The sequence below is a fragment of the Octopus sinensis genome, linkage group LG10, assembly GCF_006345805.1.
Source record: "Octopus sinensis linkage group LG10, ASM634580v1, whole genome shotgun sequence".
NCBI lineage: Eukaryota > Metazoa > Mollusca > Cephalopoda > Octopoda > Octopodidae > Octopus > Octopus sinensis.
Window position 1 is genome coordinate 51,740,918 of NC_043006.1, and position 21,016 is coordinate 51,761,933.

The following is a 21,016-nucleotide window of genomic DNA, read 5'->3' on the forward strand; positions in this document are numbered from 1 at the left end:
TCAATGATGGGCCTTTCTTCCCACATCGGTAACCCATCTTAACTTTCCCTAAGTGTCATTGTTATGGGTATTAGTGAAATTACAAATAGTAATGGAGAAAATGAGTCACCTTGGAAGATTCCCCATTGAAATTCTCCAAGGAATACATTACTTGAGTACAATTTGGTTTTCCACTCTCATGCTATGCGTCAGAAAATTTGTGATGTTGTCAGCAACACCAAATATCTGCAGGCACTCAACGATCCAAGAATGAGGCATCATATCATATGCCTTCTAAAAGTCAATCCAAGCCATAGACATATTTATATGATGTTTTTTGTTTTTTTTTTAATGTTTTTTAATTATTATTATTATTATATGTTCATGTGTTCAGACATAGTTTAATATTCTTCTTCTTCTTGGTATGATATGAAGAAGTTTAATTGCACAAGAATAATTTTTGGGAGTTATTTTCATTTAGGAAGAAAATAAAGATTTCTTTTGGAAGTTAATTAAATCAAAGTTATCACCTAAAAAGGTTTGTTGTTAGATAAGTTTTCTTTTCTTTTCCTGTTTTTGTTTTGTGTTTTTTTTTTTGCGTTTGCACACATTTAAAATAAGGTGATGATTAATGCCCATCAAATCAAGAACTATGAAGGTGACTTGATTACAGACTTGTCCCCTGAATCCTTCTCTAGCTGAGCATTCCTAATCTTGTAGGCTCATAGGTGCTGGTGCCATGTAAAAAGCACCTGTTCTGGTGCCATATGAATGCACCCATACTGGTGTTGTGTAAAAGCACCCAGTACACTCTGTAAAGTGGTTGACATTAGGAAGGACATTCAGCTTTAGAAACCATGCCAAAACTGACTTGGAGCCTGGGAAGCTCTTCAGCTGGCCTGCTCGTGTCAAACCATCCAACCCATGCCAGCATGGAAAATGGACGTTAAATGATAATGATGGTGATGGATATATTAATTTTGGAGTATTGATATTATGAATGGTATGTTTTGATTCTTGATGATGATAGTAAACCTTGTTCAAGGCTCTGTGAGTCATGATATAACTGTAAATACTGTGAATTCTATAGGTCGACTGTCTATAAACACTTATATAAATGCTATCATCATATTAAGCCATCTGACAGGTTAAGGAAGACTGTTACCCCTGCAGGCTATAGCAAATAATCCATAGATGGGTTGTTTCCTCCATCTCTATCTACCACCCATACTGAAATAGCCCTTGCATCATTTCTTTCTAGCCACTTGGAGGGTGTGTGTTGCCTTATGCTTATCTCTAACATAAAAGTTGGTCACAAAGGTTTTTATGTCCCTTAACCCAACTGGTATGCCCACCTATTTCTTTCTATGATCATCTGTATGGTGTATCTAATTGCACTAAATGTTTTCAGCTAATCCTGTTGCCTCATAGATACATCCCTTTGGAACTCCTCCTTTGTCAGCATTTTTCTTATAAAAATGCAGAAATCTAAGTCTGTATCAATCGGAGACAGTCAAGAGTGGACACAGGTGCTATACATTCTTTTCTGACTAAATGATTTTAAAAGATCATTTTGTAACTTTGCTTAAATCATGTAACAATTAGTTTTGTAATATTTAGATAACTCCTACACTGACTAAATAATTAAAAAGAAGTAATTTTTAACTGTGCTTAAATCTTGAATTAATTAGCTATACATTAACTGCTTCATTTTCTCTAGCTATCTTCTTTCACTGGCAAAGTTGTTATTTGGTAAGTCTATTGTTAACTACATCTAATTGAAGTATTTTGTATCTATTGCTAGCAGCACTCTAACTTTCATTCTCAGCTAAAGAAACTAACAACACAGCAGAACATTACTATAGCATCAATTAGTTCAAACTCTCTGTGTGAATGTTTTTTTTTTTATTCCATGTAAATTTGTTTTTCCTCGTCACCACTGTTGTAAAGTGGCCTTTTGCCACTGTTGTATCTGTCTTTTAACGATGGTTGTCGTTCTGACAGATATTGTTATATTCGAAAGTCGTCGATAGAATGGTTCTATCTGCCACTGCATGGCCTCCAGTCATACAGTGTTATTATCCTCAAAATGTTGGATTGATATAACGTCCACTCAGTATCACAGTATAATTACTTTTTCAGCACAGACATGACTATCAACACAGTCTACACATACTTTTGACCTTCCAACCTTCTCCTGTCGACTGGCTACTGGTATATTTATAATGGTTGGTTGCTACCACTTTTTACCAGGAGGGGTGTACAGTTTCACTATACAACACAGAATCATTAGCATGCCGGGCAAAATGCTTAGCAGCAATTTGTCCATCTTCGAACATTCTGAGTTCAAATTCCACCAAAGTTGACTCTGCTTTTCATCCTTTCAGAGTCAATAAAATAAGTACCAGCTGAGCACGGGACAATGTAACCAACTTACCAATTCCCTTGAAATTGCTGGCCTTGTGCCAAAATTTGAAACCAATATTTTTTGGTAAATGAATGAACACTACAAAATCCTATTATGACCAGTTAATAGTTATCTTTAATCATGCAGTATCAAATAGTTAACTCCATTTGGATACTATTGCACTGAAGAAATATATATACATTTATAATTATATTTAGAGAAAGACATTTTTACTTTTTGCAATTTATTTAAATAATATTTTAGAAAAGAGAATTTATTAGTATAGAAAAAGTTCTGCATATATTGGGTTGTCCGGAAAGTTTGTGCCGATTTTTAAAGGAAAGAAAAAGATCAATAAATACTTACCATTACATTTTTAATCAACCAAATATGAACCATTTTGTTGCACAATGCATCTCCATCTTTCCTTTAACTTGAAAATACCCTCTTCCCAGAATTGAGGTGATTTCATGGCAAAGAATACATCAAGGTACCTTTTTATGTCATCCAAGGAATTGAAATTCTTACCGTTAAGACTATTCTGCAGAGACCTGAATAAGTGGAAATCTGAAGGAGCAATATCTGGTGAATATGGAGGGTGGGGTAACACATCCCAGCCGAACTGCAGCAATTTTTGTCTGGTTCCCAAAGCATCAAGTGCTGAAAATGAACTTATCTTCCATTTTAAAGGGTTACAGAATTAACACAGGTTATAGGAACATAAACCTTCTTCCACGAAAAGATAGCTTAAACTGTGCTCTAAATGGAGGTGTAGTCAAATCCTATTTTATGGACTCAACCATGTTTTAAAATAAGTCGAAAGGTAAGCTACTATAAATCGGCACAAATTTTCCGGACAACCCAATAAATGGAATGTTTTGGGATTTCTTGAATAGTATATATAATTTTATCTTTTGTTGTTTATGTTGAAATAACCACAGGAATGACTTGAATGCTGACCAAGCACAAGAACTCTTAGATGCTCCAACACTGATTGATGTGAGAGAGTAAGTATTTATTTTAAATATTACATTTCATCATAAAGGCATAGGAGTGGCTATGTGGCAAGTAGCTTGCTTATGAACCAGATGGTTCCGGGTTCAGTCCCACTGCGTGGCACCTACGTGTCTTCTACTATAGCCTCAGGCTGTCCAAAGCCTTGTCAGTGGATTTGGTAGATGGAAACTGAAAGAAGCCCGTCGTATATATGTATATATATATGGAGCCGTCTGTTGAGGCATGGTTTCAATGACTGGATGCCCTTCCTCATGCCACCCACTTAACAGAGTGTGCTCTGGGTGTTTTTTATGTGCCACTGGCACAGGTATGTTCATGCAACACCAGCATGGGTGTGTCAATACAGCACTGGCATGGTTGCTTTTTGTGTGGCACCAGTACCTGTAAGGACAAGCCTGTATGTGTGTAAGACAGCAATTTTACTTAGCTTGACATAGCAAATTGCCACATCTTCCATCCCTTGTTATTTCCTCAGTGAGCCCCAGTATCTGAAGATCTGAAACAAACAAAAAAATAGATAGGATGTTCAGGAATAGAACATGTCAGTTTCATGAAGGCTGATGCAGGAAAAGAACAAAACTGAGTCTATAAAATACTTTTATACATTGTTTACATTTTATATCATTGCTATAAAATTTACTCAGAAATGTTCTTGTGACTGTTCCTCCTTCCTTAAAATTCTTAGCTTTTATGCATACCCTAGGATTAGGTAATGGGTAAACATGCCAAGGTGCCCTACCAGAAACATCAAAACAGTTTTAGCAATAAAATTAGTGGTACTTGAATCTCTTTTAACATTTTTAATATTGTTGTACTTGAGGATGGTCATCTTTTGCCAATTAAACACACACACACTACTTAGTTGATCTTCATTTTAGCTTTAGTATTATTATTTTTAGCTTATTTGTCTGTCAAAGGTCTTTTGTCACACATTCTGTGATCTCTTAAGCAACTCCTAAGGACAACATTGAATAGACAGAGCAAGAGGGGACACATGGCACAGAGAGTCATTGAGGATGTTGCAGAATATGATAAAAGAAATTTAACAGGCAAATAAACTGAAAATGATGATGATGATGATGATGATGATGAAGAAACTAAAGAGAAGATCAAAAAATGGTGTGTGTTTAATTGGCAAAAGATTACCATTCCTAAATATAGCAATATCTGTTTCAATCTTGCCAAACAAATACATAAAACATTAAAAAAAAAAAACAGTTTTAATATTTTCTCTTTCAATTCTTTTTGTTGTTCTTTAGTATCCTTGCTGAAATCTTCGATCTCACTAATTATGAGGAAGATCTCCAAGAAGAGATTCTGCTTCACTTGTATGTATATGCTATACAATATGCAAGGGATAAAGAATTCTCAACTAGACAGTTGTCTGTTTATTTTTCAATTGTGAAAGATGTTCATGAATTCTGTGTGGGTAAGTCTATTTTATTTTATCTGTTTATGTCTTTTAGTCACTTTGGTTTTGATGTTGTTATCGACAATTTCTAGACAGAGATTCTGTTGGATATTAATGTATGACAAAGTTGGTCAATTATATATTATGGAAACGATAGTTCTTGTATCAAAGATATGTTAGGGATACCACATACTTAGTTCCAGTACTAGAGAATATATTAGGGACCATCATACACAGTCTCAGTACCACAAATATATTAGGGGTCACCAGATTCAGTATCACAAATATGTTAGGAAGTAACATGCACATGTGCATGTGTGTGCGCATGCACACAACACATGCAGGGTCCCTACATTACAGATATGTTTCGGTTTTATCTGATACCATATCATATAATCCATAGTATATGATCTGGCAATTTTACTCTTCACTGTTTACATGTATAAGTTCTAATATCATGTTGCTACCTTCTGAGTAGATGATCATCATAAATCAACTGCAGTGCCACTGGACTGGCTCTTGTAAAAAGCACCATTTGAGCATGGCTGTTGCCAGTACTGCCTGACTGGCCCGCGTGCCGGTGGCATCACCCACTACATTCTCTCAGAGTAGTTGGCATTAGGAAGGGCATCCAGCTGGAGAAACTCTGCCAGATCAGATTGGAGCCTGGTGCAGCCATCTAGTTCGCCAGTCCTCAGACAAATTGTCCGACCCATGCTAGCATGGAAAGCGGATGTTAAACGATGATGTTGATGATAATTGCTTTGATAATTAGATATTTGCCTGAGGTATTTTCCTACATAAACTACATAGTTATTGAACTCACAATCTGTCAATATATGTCTAGTCAATCTCATTATATTATGTATACACAGTGTAGGACAGTATCAAAATCCCTTGCCTGCTGCAGTATTAGTTAACATAACAACAGGATGCTTATTTGTATAGTATAGGACTATGTGTACACAATATAGGACACTATATCGATATAGTATAGAATACTGTATGTCCCATATTTGATGGCTTATAACCCACGCTTAAAGTAATTGTTTCAGAGAGTCAACAATAAACACTAGGTCATGGTTTGGATTTCTGATAAGTGGTGGTTTAGGTGCTGCAAACATCTTTTTTACAAAACTGTTTTCTAGAATTGTTACTAGGTTTTTTACAAGGTAACAACATGTAGCAATAGCACTTCGTATGAATGATATCTGTCAGATGGAAAATTATACCGCAATACTTGACCATATACATTAACATAGCAATCAGTTGTATACTAAACACCATGTCTCATGTTTGTTATACTGTGTTGCATTCATTTGAAACCAACAACTATTGAGGTAAAGCACCTTAATAAAAATTAAATTTTCAGTGTAAGAGTGGCTGTGTGGTAAGTAGCTTGCTTACCAACCACATGGGTCCGGGTTCAGTCCCACTGCGTGGCACCTTGGGCAAGTGTCTTCTATAGCCTCGGGCCAACCAAAGCCTTGTGAGTGGATTTGGTAGATGGAAACTGAAAGTGGCCTGTTGTATATATGTGTATATACGATGGGCCTCTTTCAGTTTATATATATATATGTATATGTATGTGTGTGTGTATATGTTTGTGTGTCTGTGTTTGTCCCCCCAACATTGCTTGACAACTGATGCTGGTGTGTTTACGTCCCTTTAACTTAGCAGTTCAGCAAAAGAGACTGATAGGATAAGTACTAGGCTTACAAAGAATAAGTCCTGGTGTCACTTTGCTTGACTAAAGGCCGTGCTCCAGCATGGCCATAGTCAAATGACTGAAACAAGTAAAAGAGTAAAAGTGTGATGGACTCTCCTGTCAAAGATGACGTATGAGTGTTCAGTGTTTACTGAACAACCTGCACAAATGATATGTTTATAGTGATTAAATGTTTTTGCTGTACATTAGCTCATTCTCTCCATCAAATACCCATTGCCTGTACAGGTACATAAGTGCGTTATGTGTCAGGTGTTGAAATGATTGCAGAGCAATGTGAAATGAAGTGTTTTAGCTCAAGAGTACAATGCACCGCTTAGTCCAGGAATTGAAACCATGATCTAGCAATTGTGATTGCAACACCCAAACCATTAGGCTATGTGCCTTCAGTATAACGTTTATTTAATTGATACAAACAGACTGCTTTTGGTTGAATAGTCATTCTAATTTGATGATATAAGACACCTAATCTAGTATAATATGACATAATGTAATGTTATACAATGCTGGTTAACAATTAATTTAAAATGGTGATATTTATATAAAATTAAAGTAACTTTATATTTTAAATTTTACTTTTACTCGTAATTAGAGTACTTTTGAGACAAAAATTCCAGCTATCAATAAATAAAAGATAACTATCATTAAATAAATGTTTTTATGAAATCAATCTAGATTAATGATTGTTTCAGAATTTAATTGACTTACACATATTGGTGTATTTCAATAAAAAATATATTAAAGGAGTTAATTTTTTTTTTTTTGGAAATAGGATTTCCTAATGATGTGAATTTTGAAATAAGTTGATTGTGGGGAATAGTTACAAATGTCAAGTGAAAACAGGATTTTAAAATTTCTTCAAAGGTGAAATCAGCCTATCTGGTCTACGTCTAATTTAGAAAAAACAACCTCCAACACTTAATATTTATATTTTAAGTCAACCAATACAATTTTTCTAACCATGTTCATTTGGTCTACATAAAACAAAACTACCAACACTTAACATTTAAACTAAGTATAATTTCACTAATAACGTTTAGTGAAACACATCCAGCATTTAGAGTCTAATCTAAAGAAAAAATTGCACCAAAAATGTTTATTTTATATAGTTTAAACAAGAACAACCAATTATTAAATTTTAAGTTAAACAATACAATGTCATTTACTATTTAATTTCATAGCAACAAATCATTTTAATATGTCAAGACATTGCACTTCATCCAAAATCTATTTTATCCTTTTCAGAAAACTCCTTTGTTAGAATCGAAGAAACGTTCGACTATTTTGAAGATCTCCTCATCCGTCATTGTATCCTCGTAAGTTAAGCTCCCACTAATATCTGTCATACTATAACATTTCCTCTAATACAAATCATACAGTCTATGACACTCCTCAATTATGTCACTTTATCTATGACACTCCTCATAGCTTAAATACTTCTAACACACTCTTTAACATATGTTACTCTCTTTTACTCTTTTACTTTTTCAGTCATTTGACTGTGGCCATGCTGCAGCACTGCCTTTAGTCAAGCAAATCGACCCCAGGACTTATTCTTTGTAAGCTTATTACTTATTCTATTGGTCTCTTTTGCCGAACCGCTAAATTATGGGGATATAAACACACCAGCATCGGTTGTCAAGCAATGTTGGGGGGACAAACACAGACACAGACACACACACACACACACACACACACACATATATACAATGGGCTCCTTTCAGTTTCCATCTACCAAATCCACTCACAAGGCTTTGGTCGGCCCGAGGCTATAGTAGAAGACACTTGCCCAAGGTGCCACGCAGACTGAACCCGGAACCATGTGGTTCGTAAGCAAGCTACTTACCACAAACTTCTTCTCATGTCGCTTATATTCCCTATGACACACTCTCTACTATATGTCACAGTGTCCGATTAGTTACACTCTCCTTACTGTATGCCACACTACCGATGTCAGTTGCACATTGTTTATGACATGTCCCTTATATATGTCACAGTATACGTAGAAAATAATATATTTTGCATTATCTGTGACTTCTCTAATACAAGGCCCACACACACATATATGTATGTGTGCATGTATGACTGTGTGTCTGTGTCTCACCAACATTGTTTGACAACCAATGCTGGTGTGTTTATGTCCCTGTAACTTTGTGGTTTGGCAAAAAGAGACTGATAGAATAAGCACTAGACTTACAAAGAATAAGTCCTGGAGTCAATTTGCTCAACTAAAGGTGGTGCTTCAGCAAATGACTGAAACAAGTAAAAGGATAAAAGAATAAAATGATCATAGTGATGATGATGATGTGTCCAATTAACACCTGCATTTGTATATGTTTTTACTATGTTACTCTGTACTGCCTTCTAAAATGTTTATATATTCTGAGACGTAACTGCTGCTTTGCTGATCTATTTTATGTATGTCTCTATATATTGGAATATTAAAGAATATTAAATAATAAGTGACTTTTCCTTTTAACATATTAATTAGATACTGCCTGGATTATTCATTCTCTGATTTGATTAAAAATCAACTAAAATGACATGTTTCTTGTGTTTTGTCCTGGTTTAATGACAGGTGTTGTATCTGAGTCAAACTGTGCATTGTTATTTTGTCAGGAAAATTAGTCTTCATTAGACAAGTTCCATTGATCTTCCATTTGTTCACTTAATATCGTTTGGCTGAAATAATCCTAGTTTTCTTTGTATCTCTCTTCATTTTCTTTCTTTCTACCACTATCTTTGCTACTTGTCTTTGTAGTCTTGTACTTTGTCTTGTGTATTTGTGTTTTTCTTGTGATAAACACACATTTCTCAAAACATGGTGTATAGTCTTTGGCAGACAAAATTTCTCTAAAGATTTTCGATACTGATCCTGCTTGAGTAATTGTGTCACCTCTGTTCAGACAGCAGACAAGTTCTTTCATCCTTATATGGTATTTCAGACTTTGTGAACATTTAGAATCTGATACCCCTTTTTGCTTCTTTCTTGCAGAATTAAAGATTGGTTTACTCTGACCTGGTGAAGTCGAATAGGCTGTTGCATAAATTTGAAGTTGTTGTTGCAGGGATTAAATGTCTTGTGAACTTTTATAATCACATCTCAATACTTGGTCATCACAAGGGTGTTGCCTATGTTTTTTCAGTGCAGTGTGAGGAACCATCTGTAGTTGCAATGCTGCATGTTCCATATTGTTCAGTGCAAGGGATCTAAGATCTCACAGAATTTGTATCCAATTGGAAGGCTACTGGATTGTTAGCAGATGTAAAGAACATGTTAGCAGCACAGAACTCCAGAATGAAGATGTGGCTTGTTGAGGGGAAGTCTACTGCAAATCTGTGTTCTCTTTCCAGCTGTGGCTGGACAATTTTATATCTTCTGTTGGTGATATTCTAGTTTACATGGAGTTAATGCCTCTTGTGGAGAACTATCAGTTGTCAACACTTTCCAGAGGTACTGTTGTGATTTTAAAGAGAGTTTTGAGTAGCCATGTAAGGAACTACTCTGATTTTCAGTGTGAGGATTTGTAGCATGTGATGATCAGGTGTATTTTGAGTCATCCTAGATAATGAGGGATATTTTGTGGTGGAGAGGGAGGAAGGGTTATACGCTATAAAATCTTAAGATAGATGAATAATGTGCCAGGAAGCTTTTGTATATGTTACTGTTGAGTTGCCTGTTTGCCTCCCTACAGGTCATTATTCTGGTTCCTCACAATGTTAGTAAGTGTATGCATATATCATCATCATCATTTAACGTCTGCTTTCCATGCTTGCATGGGTTAGACAATTTGACTGAGGACTAGTGAACCAGATGACTGTACCAGACTCCAATCTGATCTGGCAGAGTTTCTACAGCTGGATGCCCTTCCTAATGCCAACCACTCTGAGAGTGTAGTGGGTGCTTTTACATTCCACCAGCATGAGGGTCAGTCAGGCAGTACTGGCAACGGTCATGCTCAAATGGGGCTTTATATATATATATACACACATATACATATACACATATATATACATATACACATATATATACATATATATATATATATATATATATTTCGTTTTTGTAATTGGTTTGCGAGATTTTTATGTGAATTTGTGTTGAGGCATATTTCACAAAACAACTATTGAAGAGGTTGCAAGAAGCAATGAAAATTTTTTAGCCAAAATAAATATATATGAATGGAAATCGAACTGGTGAGTGTGTTAATTAATAAGGCTTTAAAACAGAATGAAATGACTCTCCCCAGACATAATATGTATATATATATGTGTGTGTGTGGAGGCATGTGGCTTAGTGGTTAGGGTGTCAGAACCATGATCGTAAGATTGCGGTTTCAATTCCTGGAGCGGGCAATGCATTGTGTTCTTGAGCAAAACATTTCATTTCACATTGCTCCAGTCCACTCAGACGGCAAAAATGAGTAACGCTGTGATGGACTGGCGTCCCGTCCAGCTGGGGAACACATACGCCATAGAAACCAGGAAACCGGGCCCATGAGCATGGCTAGACTTTAAAAAGGCCGCATTTATTTATTTATTATATATATATATATATATATATATATGTGTGTGTGTATAATGTTTTTATTCTTTCATAATTGGTTAATGGATTCCTTGGTTAACTGGTTGTTGGATTGCTTATATATCAACTATGCAGCTTTCAGAATGTTTTAGCAAAATTAGCCCCTTAACCTGACATGCCTATCATACAAGAAAGGTATTGGTTTCTCATCAGTGATATTATATCCACAGCATATTATAGGCTATTATCAAGATGGTGATCCTATATTCTGTGTACCTGTAAAATATTATGAATGCTGGTCCTTTATGGAACACTGTAAATTCCTTTTCAATGAGTGTTCCAATTATGTCCATAACTTCTTGGTTGTATTTTATAATGATGGTTATCAAATACCTTTTTGTTACCTGTGTTTGCATTATCATTTCTATTTGTGTGAGTTGCATTGTGTATAGTGTATGATCTATAGAAAAGTGCTTGAACTTGTTGGATCTTATCTGGTGGTTGCTTGCTACTTAGCTAACAGAGTATATTAGATGTAGATTAGCTGGATGTTGGAAAATAGCTAATTTGGCAATTTTTCTGCTGATGTATATGTTTTACTATTTATGAGTGTCCTCTAATATATTAATTACACATAATATATAAATTACATATAACACTTTCTTTCTGAGACATATCACAGTCATTGTATAAATTGATTGGATTACATAACCCTTGGCACACCCTATCTGTTTTAAGAAACAGGATGACTGCAATCCGACCCCATCTGAGCATAAAGAGGATCAGGTTTTACTAAACAGCAATAACTGACTGCTATTTATTTATTGGTTTGTATTTCTAGCGTCCAGCATTTAGCATGGAACTGTTTTCAATACCAGAAGCAAAAAAAATAGCCTTCCACATGGTTGACACATATTTTAGACACTTTAAACTTTACAAGTATGCATTCACTCCTCAGGTAAGTCTGTTCTCTTTATGTATTGATCTCTTCTAAATCACTCTAATTTGTTCCCTACTATGGCAAGATATGAAGAGATATGTCTATTTGGCCTACTATATACTTCAGGCTAGAGATTCAAATTTCATTTTGAAAGTGATTCGAATATATATATATATATATATATATATATATATAAGCTTATAATTCTGTTTCAGTCTGCATACATATTTAAAAGTGTATATGTATATATATACCTGCACACACATCTATATACTCACACATATATACATATACATACACACATGTACTGCTGTGAGCCCCATCGGTCATGACAGACCATGCAATTGCACCTAGAAAGTTACCCTCCCAAGCACAAGTCCGGGCAAGGTTGTTTATAGAAGACCAGCAGTCGCCCATGCATACCGGCCTCCCCTCTCCACGCCACCAGTGTTATCTAAGGGAAAGGCAATGGCTGATACAGCTTGGCACCTGTGACGTCGCAACTCATTTCTGCAGCTGAGTGAACTGGAGCAACATGAAATAAAGTGTCTTGCTCAAGAACACAACACGCAGCCCAGTCCGGGATTCGAGCTCACAACATCACGATCGTAAGCTTGACGCTCTAACCACTGAGCCATGCACCTTCACACATATATATACTCACACATATATGCATATACATACACACATGCACATATATATATATATATATATATATATATATATACAAATGCATACATACACAGTTTCTCCACATCTTAGCTTCTCTCTCTCACCACTATCTGAAGAAGGAAAATGTCTGAAATGTTTTTTCAGTTAATTCTTCTATAAGCATCAAACTAATATTACTAATTGTGAACTTATCCTGTTTTGTTGTTGTGCTTGTATTATTAGTTGTTGTTTGCCATATGGCATATGGCAAAGAATATATATAATGGTGCTTTTTATATATATTCTTTGCCTTATACTTATATATTGTTGTGTATACACAAATATATGCATGTATGATTCCTGTAGATATAGTTTTGAATTACGTTGAAGAGTCTGTAAGGTGGCTTACTCTGCAAGGTTGATGTTAGAAAGGGCATCCAACCATAAAAACCTTGCCAAAACAGACAATGAAGCCTAATGCGGTCTTCTGCCCAGCCAACCCTTGTCAAACTGTCAAACCCTGTCAGAATGGAAAATGGACATTAAATGATGATGATGATGGCAGCACACACACACATACACACACACATACGCACGCACACACACACACGCACACACATACACATGCACACAGAGTATTTGAGCTAAATTTGATGACTCATGTCTCTTTGTTTCAGGAACAGCTTGATATATTGGTAACTAGTCAATGGTGTTGGAGAGCATAAAGGTTAAAATTGTAGTTGAGAAAAAGTTACCTGACATGGAGGCCTGGAATCCATCTGAATATGGAAAAATGTATCATGATAATCTGCGCTGGATATCATGACTGTTGCTCAATGTTCTGTGAACACTGTAAAGGTTGTAAGATGTGACATGGACAACTGCAACAGAGACTACAAAGCTATTGTCTGCAAGAAGGGACACAGCTGGTGTTCTTACTTTGTCTGTATGTTGAAACTCATCTAATAACTGATGAACAGTGCCTTAGGCTCAATTCAGATGGCTATGTGAAGCTGCTAGAGACTGTGGTCAGACCCTGGTTGGAGGGGGTTGCTGCTGGAAGGTATGCCTATGGAAGCAGGATTCACCACCTTACTGTAGCTCTGGAAAGGGTCAGAAGCGGTTGTCAGAGAACTTCTATAACTTCTTCAGCCCTAATTTCTGGCCTCCTAATTCCTTCATATAATCCATCATATGGATTATGATGCCCTTGATTACTATGTGTGGGGCACAGTTGAGAAAGATATCAACTACTGTGACTGCAACAGCAAGGCTCAGATCAATGACATGTTTCGAAGACCTTCTCAGAGGCACTATGAGAAATGCATGTGCAAGGTTCCAGAGCTGTCTTGAGGCTGTGATGGAAGTTGAGGGTAGCTATTTTGAGTAAACAGTTATCTCCCTGCCATAATCTATCTGATATCTTTTGATTTTTTAAAAACACCTTTATATTTGGATGGGATATTGTATTTTCCTTTCCTTCTATGCAAACTGTCAAATTTATCCTGTACACCCTGTGTGAGCATATATATATATATATATATATATATATATATATATATATGTTAGAAGGTTTGGAGATAATGTACAGGTATTTTATATTAGAAGAAATGAGATACTCAGAAATTCGAATGGTTTTATATTTACAGATATTTATTTGTATATTAAATGTTTTTATACATCATATATCATATCTCATATATTAGCACTTTCGTCCATTCTAGTGGAGTTGTCAAATTGAACTGTAAGAACTTAGTTCAATTTGACAACTCCGCTAGAATGGACGAAAGCGCTAATATATGATATATGATATATGATGTATAAAAACACGTAATATACAAATAAATATCTGTATATATATATATTTGTGATTTATGTATTTGTTTCCACAGCACAGATGTTAATTTATGAATATTTTGTTGATCACTTTACCAATATTAGGTATTGCTGGATTTAGTTTTGAGCTACGTTGGGGAGACTACCTCTGCTGCAACCCAAGGTAAATGGCAATTGCTTATGTTTTCTCCGTAGTCATATGTGATGCATGATTCTACAAATTTATACAACAATAGAAATTATACCTTTATAATGCTTTGTAGTTAACTATGAAATGTTGATATGCATAGATAATTTTTCTCAGACTGAAGCCTCAGAACTCACCTCAGCTCATGATATAGTGGTTTATATAATTTTATAAATACTATTTATTTAGTTTTTGTTGATGTAACCTATCATTGGTTTCCTCTATGAAATGATAAGCCTTCATGAAATATATCAGAGTTGTGTATTTAAGAATGGTCAATGTGTTGGTTCCTCTTTTATGCCTTAATCAGTGGAAGGATGGCACAAATGACAAGCTGTAGAGCCTCTAAGACTGGTAGGAAGTGTAAGAATAAATAATAACTCATGGGTTGCTATACTAATATGCCTTAACTCAGTAATGCAACTTTTGTAAATTTAGTTAACTAGTGAGCAAAAGATATTATTTTGTATAACAAGTATTCTCACCTTTCAAACTGCAGTCAGTAATTTTGGTCCTTGCTAAAAGATTCTTCTCCAACTTTGTGGTGTTCTCTTTTCTTCCTCTTCTAAACAATGATGTCTTTACAATCAGTACTACTATGGAGAAAGCCTCTATTTTTGTGCTTGCTTTGCATCTAACTCCACACTACATGCCTTAGCCATTCTTCTCCAGATGCTTGAAGCAAACGAGGTCACTTACCCGGACAACTTATCTTTCATTACACTTAAGTGTAGCACCCCAAAACTTATCTCTTATACTCCCCAAACTCTACAATACAATCTCTCACTCTGTATGAAGATATACTCTGACATTTGTGAAGGTGGCGAGCTGGCAGAAACATTAGTATACCAGGCAAAATGCTTTGCGGTATTTTGTCTGCCGTTACGTTCTGAGTTTAAATTCCACCGAGGTCAACTTTGCCTTTCATCTTTTTGAGGTCGATAAATTAAGTACCAGTTACGCACTGGGGTCGATATAATCGACTTAATCCGTTTGTCTAACCTTGTTTGTCTCCTCTGTGTTTAGTCCCTTGTGGGTAGTAAAGAAGTAGATATACTCTGACATTTGAAGCACAACTCAGCGTGTCCCATTTTAAAGAAAGGCAACCCCTTCGATCCAGCCGACTTAGGCAACAGAGATTGCCATTAATTTTGATGTTCTCCAACACCTTGAATATCTTCCCATCCTAAGTGGCCACCAGCTTAGCTCCCACAGACCCAGACTTAGTGGTGACCCACTTTCTTATGTCACATATCAGTGATTTCTCGGTTTAGAGGAGAAGTTTAGAAAAAGCAATGTTGTCGTCCTAGACATCAGTAATGCCTTCAGACATGTCTGACATGAAACTGGTATGAAAATCTCATATCAGAACATCCTACTTACGGGTTCCACCCATCTCTCATATCTTGAATCAACAACTTCCTATTAGATTGCACCATTACAGCATGTTTTGATGGAGCTCTTTCTTTCTTTCTCTCAATCAACTCTGATGTTGCTCAGAGTTCTGTTTTGTTCCCAACTCTCTTCTTTCTATACTTCAATGACCCTTTTGCTGTTGCATCCACCAATAGCCACTTTTATGTAGGTGACATCACTTCATTCTTCCTTCATTTTCTGCAGCCATTTATCATCCACGCAGCCTAGATATCACACACCAAATCTGTATTGATTCTGTAAATAGTCACTGTAAGAGAATCCTTCAGGGAGGTGATGCCAACCTTGTTTCTTTTAACAGCAAAAAACTCAAGCACTACTCATATCCTGAAAATACCACTGCTCTTTCCCCACCCACTAAATTTGAATGATACTCAGCTTCAGGCCTCACAGTTGCTGCAAATACTGGGTCTCACTATCACAGAGGATCTTTCCTGGGGAAATACATTAGCATAGCTTGGACAGTCTCACATTTCTCTTTAAGGCTAGAAAATATTTCAACTCCCAATAGCTGGTGAAGTCCACAATGGAGGGCTACTCCTATGTCCAGGATGATGTTTGCTGCTACTATGCGCACCAGACAGTAACCAGTGAAGTGCTACTTTGACTAGTTGGCATTCAATCACTTATGGACATGCATCAGCCTCTGGTAGATATACTGTCTTTTCTCTTTGTGCTTTCTGTCTCTACTGCAATGGCCTATGTTGTTTCTTGGAGCTACCTGATTTTGTATACCACCACCACTCAGCTCCACCTCTGACTCATTCTTTTTTTTTCCATCACCACTCATGCTTGGTGTGCCCAACCACTTCAGTTCTACACTAATCATTATGTCCAGCCCTTTCTCCCAAGAATATTGACTCTCTGGAATCTTCTCCTTGCTTGTGTCATTCCCATAGGAGTTGACCTGCTAAAGTTTAAATAGAACCTTAACCATATCTAACTCATCATTCTCAGAGAGACTGTTGAGATTATGGGTAATGCTCCTTTCTCCAGACAGATCCAACTCTACACACACACACACACACACATGTGTCTGTCTGTCCATCTATCTGTCTGTCTGTGTATATATAATAAATACTGTGACTTGTATGTTTACTCTGCGTGAACTCTGCTAAATCCTGGCTTATAGGTAGAAACAGTTGGAAGAATTGCAACAATATATTAAGACATACTTTAAATATTGGGTTGTCCGGAAAGTTCGTGCTGATTTATAGTAGCTTGTGTTTTGACTTATTTTAGAACATGGTTGAGTCCATAAAATAGGATTTGACTACACCTCCATTTAGGGTACAGTTTAAGCTATCTTTTCATGGAAGAAGGTTTATGTTCCTATAACCTGTGTTAATTCTGTAACCTTTTAAAATGGAAGATAAGAAAGTTCATTTTCGGCTCTTGATGCTTTGGGAACCAGACAAAAACTGCTGCAGCTCGGCTGGGATGTGTTACCCCACACTCCATATTTACCAGATATTGCTCCTTCGGATTTCCATTTATTCAGGTCTCTGCAGAATAGTCTTAATAGTAAAAATTTCAGTTCCTAGGATGACGTAAAAAGATACTGTGATGAATTCTTTGCCATGAAATCACCTCAATTCTGGGAAGAGGTTTATTTTCAAGTTAAAGGAAAGATGGAGACACATTGTGCAACAAGATGGTTCATATTTGGTTGATTAAAAATGTAATGGCAAGTATTTATTGACCTTTTTCTTTCCTTTAAAAATCGGCACAAACTTTCTGGACAACCCAATAATTTCACCAGTACGAACTCTTTTAAAATATGCAAGGGTTAAACTGTGATCTTAAACTGGATGATGGATTAAGCATTCAGAATAAGATCAGGTACTGTCTGCCAGGTTTTCTCACAGTTTTTGTTAGATTCTGTCAAAAATACTGGGTGAACATGACGCTATGCTAGAAGACACTTGACTAAGATGCTGTGCACTGAAATCAAGCTTGTAACTAAGTGACTGAGGATTTATACAGCCAAACTTGTATATGTGAATTTAACTAATAATATTTGACTTTATGATTTTGTGATTTAATAATGTTACATTCTGGTGACTGAGTTAAATTATTCCATCTGTTGACTAGGATTGTTCACAATTTCTACATTTTACTTCTGTATGCCTATGTAAACCAATAATTCTATTGTTATAAGTTATAAGTTATCTCTTCTAGAATGTAATGATGGTACTACATAAAAAAAAAAGAAATAACAACAAAAAGACACTCATAAATAAGTAAAACTAAATCGAGGGTAGTTTAAATAATATTTTGTTTGTAAGGTGTTTATTTATAGTAAATAGTTGTGAATCAGATGTAAAATGGCTATCTTTCTGAAACATTGTTTTGGAAAATTCTTCAAGACACCTTCTCTTTTTCCTTTTTTAAATTTCAAATTTAAGACCCGGATGTTTCATTGGAGGAAGATAAATCTGAAGCTGAAGGTTCCAAAGAAGAAATTTTAAGTCCTGAAAAACAAATGGAATTGTTAAGGATTTCTGAAAAAGGTTTGTTAGCTAACACTTTAAATAGATAGAGATAATTTTCCATACTTTTAACTTAATAGTTAGACTATATATCTACAATATTTATATATACACTAGATTTTGATTTTTTGATTGGTATCAAAACAAAGAGTCATGGAACTGCTAGTACAAGGAAATTAATAAGGAAATTTATGAGAGTGAGGGCCTTCTTCATACAGACTCAACAGAGGGACTAGCCACTGAAGTTTCTATCTATGCAGTCAAAAACGTGGTAGTTGGACTACTTTGTAATATTGTGGTCATGTACAATCTATTACATTATATAACACAATATTGCAATAACCTATATGTAGTTGCTCATTATATCTTGTCTCCTGTTAAGTTACATAACACAATTTTGTATTATAAAATTTCTCTGATGTTCCGACATCCCTCTCCCTTCTACATCACTTGTCATTTCTCATCATCTCTCACCTCTTCTCCACCATTCTTGAAATTCTTGTGCCAGCAATAAATAGATGCTCAGCTCAAAGAAGTTAATTTATAAGCAGTGTGAAGCATTTCATAAGTTTTTGTAGTGGTTTTGCTCAGTTTAACAAAACTTTATTGCATAGCAAGCTTCTAAATTGTCTTCACATCCTGATTTGTTTGCATTCTGCAAACTAGTCCACTATGACAAACAGTGTTTAGTGGGGTCTGTTCAAAATACTCTTAAATCCAGCTCCTTCAATCTGGAATATAAAAAAAGTTGACAGGTCAGCTTGTTAGCTGTAGTTGGCATCAATCAGTCTTGAGAGGCCATGGATCTGTGCCTGAATAAAGCATGGAAACATGCAAATGCTTTTGTATGTAATTATGTCATACCCGGTTACAGTGAATCAAGATTAAAAAAAATAGCAAATGAAATAGCTAAGATTAGCAAAGATAGTCAAACCTACACGCATAATTTTAGCAAACAATATATTAGATGACAGAATTCTTTTAGTGATTAACTGGCACCGACATTTCGCTGGCATTTCATCTGCTGTGGCTGTACAAGCCCACAAATGGAGTGGCAGTCATGCATACAGTGACTGCATTTCAAGGAGCTCTCTGCTGGTGCTGCTGGGTTTTTCTTCTGTTGAGTGCACTTACCTTGTATTATGCTATGTTGTACATACATTATACAATAGAGTAAAAAAAGAATTGCAAATAGAGTTATGTAATGTGAATATGTTTCCCAGGTAGCTTATTGAAAACATTTGATCATGCATCTTAGTCAGAATACTGAGCTCATTTGGCTCCTTATTGATATCCCATTGGTTGTTAAGATTGTCTGACTACTTATCCTTATTTATTGACTGGGATATTTAAACATACTGGGTGAGTCGAAAGTAGTGCCCAATTCCTGTTTTAGAGTTGATATGTATGACTTCCCAGTTGGGAGGTACTTTTGATTCATAATTCTTGTTTTATTGTTTGGGATATCAAAGTGTATTAACAACATGATACTTGGTCCAGATTTAGTAACATTCAAAACTGTCAGCAAGACAACACAAAGAAAGGCATGATTTTCCCAGAAACTGGGTGCTACTTTTGTGGCTACTACTTGTACTCACCCTGCATTTTATATCTTAGTCAAAATGAAGAGGCACTTCCCTTGATCTTTGCAAACTTCAAAGACTGCAGAGATTGATACAGTCGATGTTCTGTTTAAATGTTGATTTCTGGAGAAAAATTTGTGTGGTCAGTGTTTGAGATCATCACATTACCTGCCTCTTAATGATAACTAAACAATTATTTCTTTTCTTATCATTTCATCTTTTAATTTCTTTCTTTTTTCTTTCTTTCTTTCTTTCTTTCTCCATCCATTCCTCCCTTCATATTTCCCTCCATCCATCCCTCCATCCTTCCCTCCGTCCGTCCGTCCGTCCCTCCATCCCTTTCTTTCTTTCTTTCTTTCTTTCTTTCTTTCTTTCTTTCTTTCTTTCTTTCTTTCTTTCTTTCTTTCTTTCTTTCTTTCTTTCTTTCTTTCTTTCTTTCTACCTCCATCCGTCCCTCCATCCTTCCCTCCATCCCTCCGCCCCTCCATCCTTTCTTTCTTTCTTTCTTTCTTTCTTTCTCATTTCATCTCTCCGTCTCTCCTATACACATTCTAGAAAAAGCCAGGGCATACCTGAGAAACCTGATTACAGAATTCTTACAAGGAAAGATCAAGGAAATACAATTGTCAGTTCAAGGAAAGTTGAAAGATTCTGAAAAAATGGTGCATGCTAAACTGGATGAAGCAGGTTACCTCAAACGAGGAAGACATAGATTAGGCAAATCTGCAAGACACTAGCAAAAATCTAAATAAATTACCATAACAATATAAATGGAAATATGTGATGGCATTTTATTCTTTGCTACAGTAAATAATAATAATAATAATA

General features: G+C 35.8%; 1 protein-coding gene across 1 annotated transcript; it reads left to right on the forward strand.

Moving 5' to 3' along the window:
• The first annotated feature begins 91 nt into the window (after positions 1 to 91).
• LOC118765221 (coiled-coil domain-containing protein 189-like) lies at positions 92 to 20,925 on the forward strand. Its single transcript, XM_036506953.1, has 8 exons — positions 92 to 207; positions 3,328 to 3,393; positions 4,663 to 4,832; positions 7,786 to 7,856; positions 11,907 to 12,023; positions 14,598 to 14,655; positions 18,522 to 18,626; positions 20,744 to 20,925. The coding sequence occupies exons 1-8, from the start codon at positions 92 to 94 to the stop codon at positions 20,923 to 20,925; spliced, it is 885 nt and encodes a 294-aa protein (XP_036362846.1).
• Positions 20,926 to 21,016: the final 91 nt, after the last annotated feature.

Excerpts from the sequence above, each read along its gene's own strand:
- LOC118765221 (XM_036506953.1), top strand. The coding sequence starts at position 92 with ATGGAGAAAATGAGTCACCTTGGAAGATTCCCCATTGAAATTCTCCAA. Across the intron at positions 208-3,327 it reads GTCAGAAAATTTGTGATGTT|GAATGACTTGAATGCTGACC; the intron begins GTCAGCAACACC and ends AAATAACCACAG. Across the intron at positions 14,656-18,521 it reads TACCTCTGCTGCAACCCAAG|ACCCGGATGTTTCATTGGAG; the intron begins GTAAATGGCAAT and ends TTCAAATTTAAG.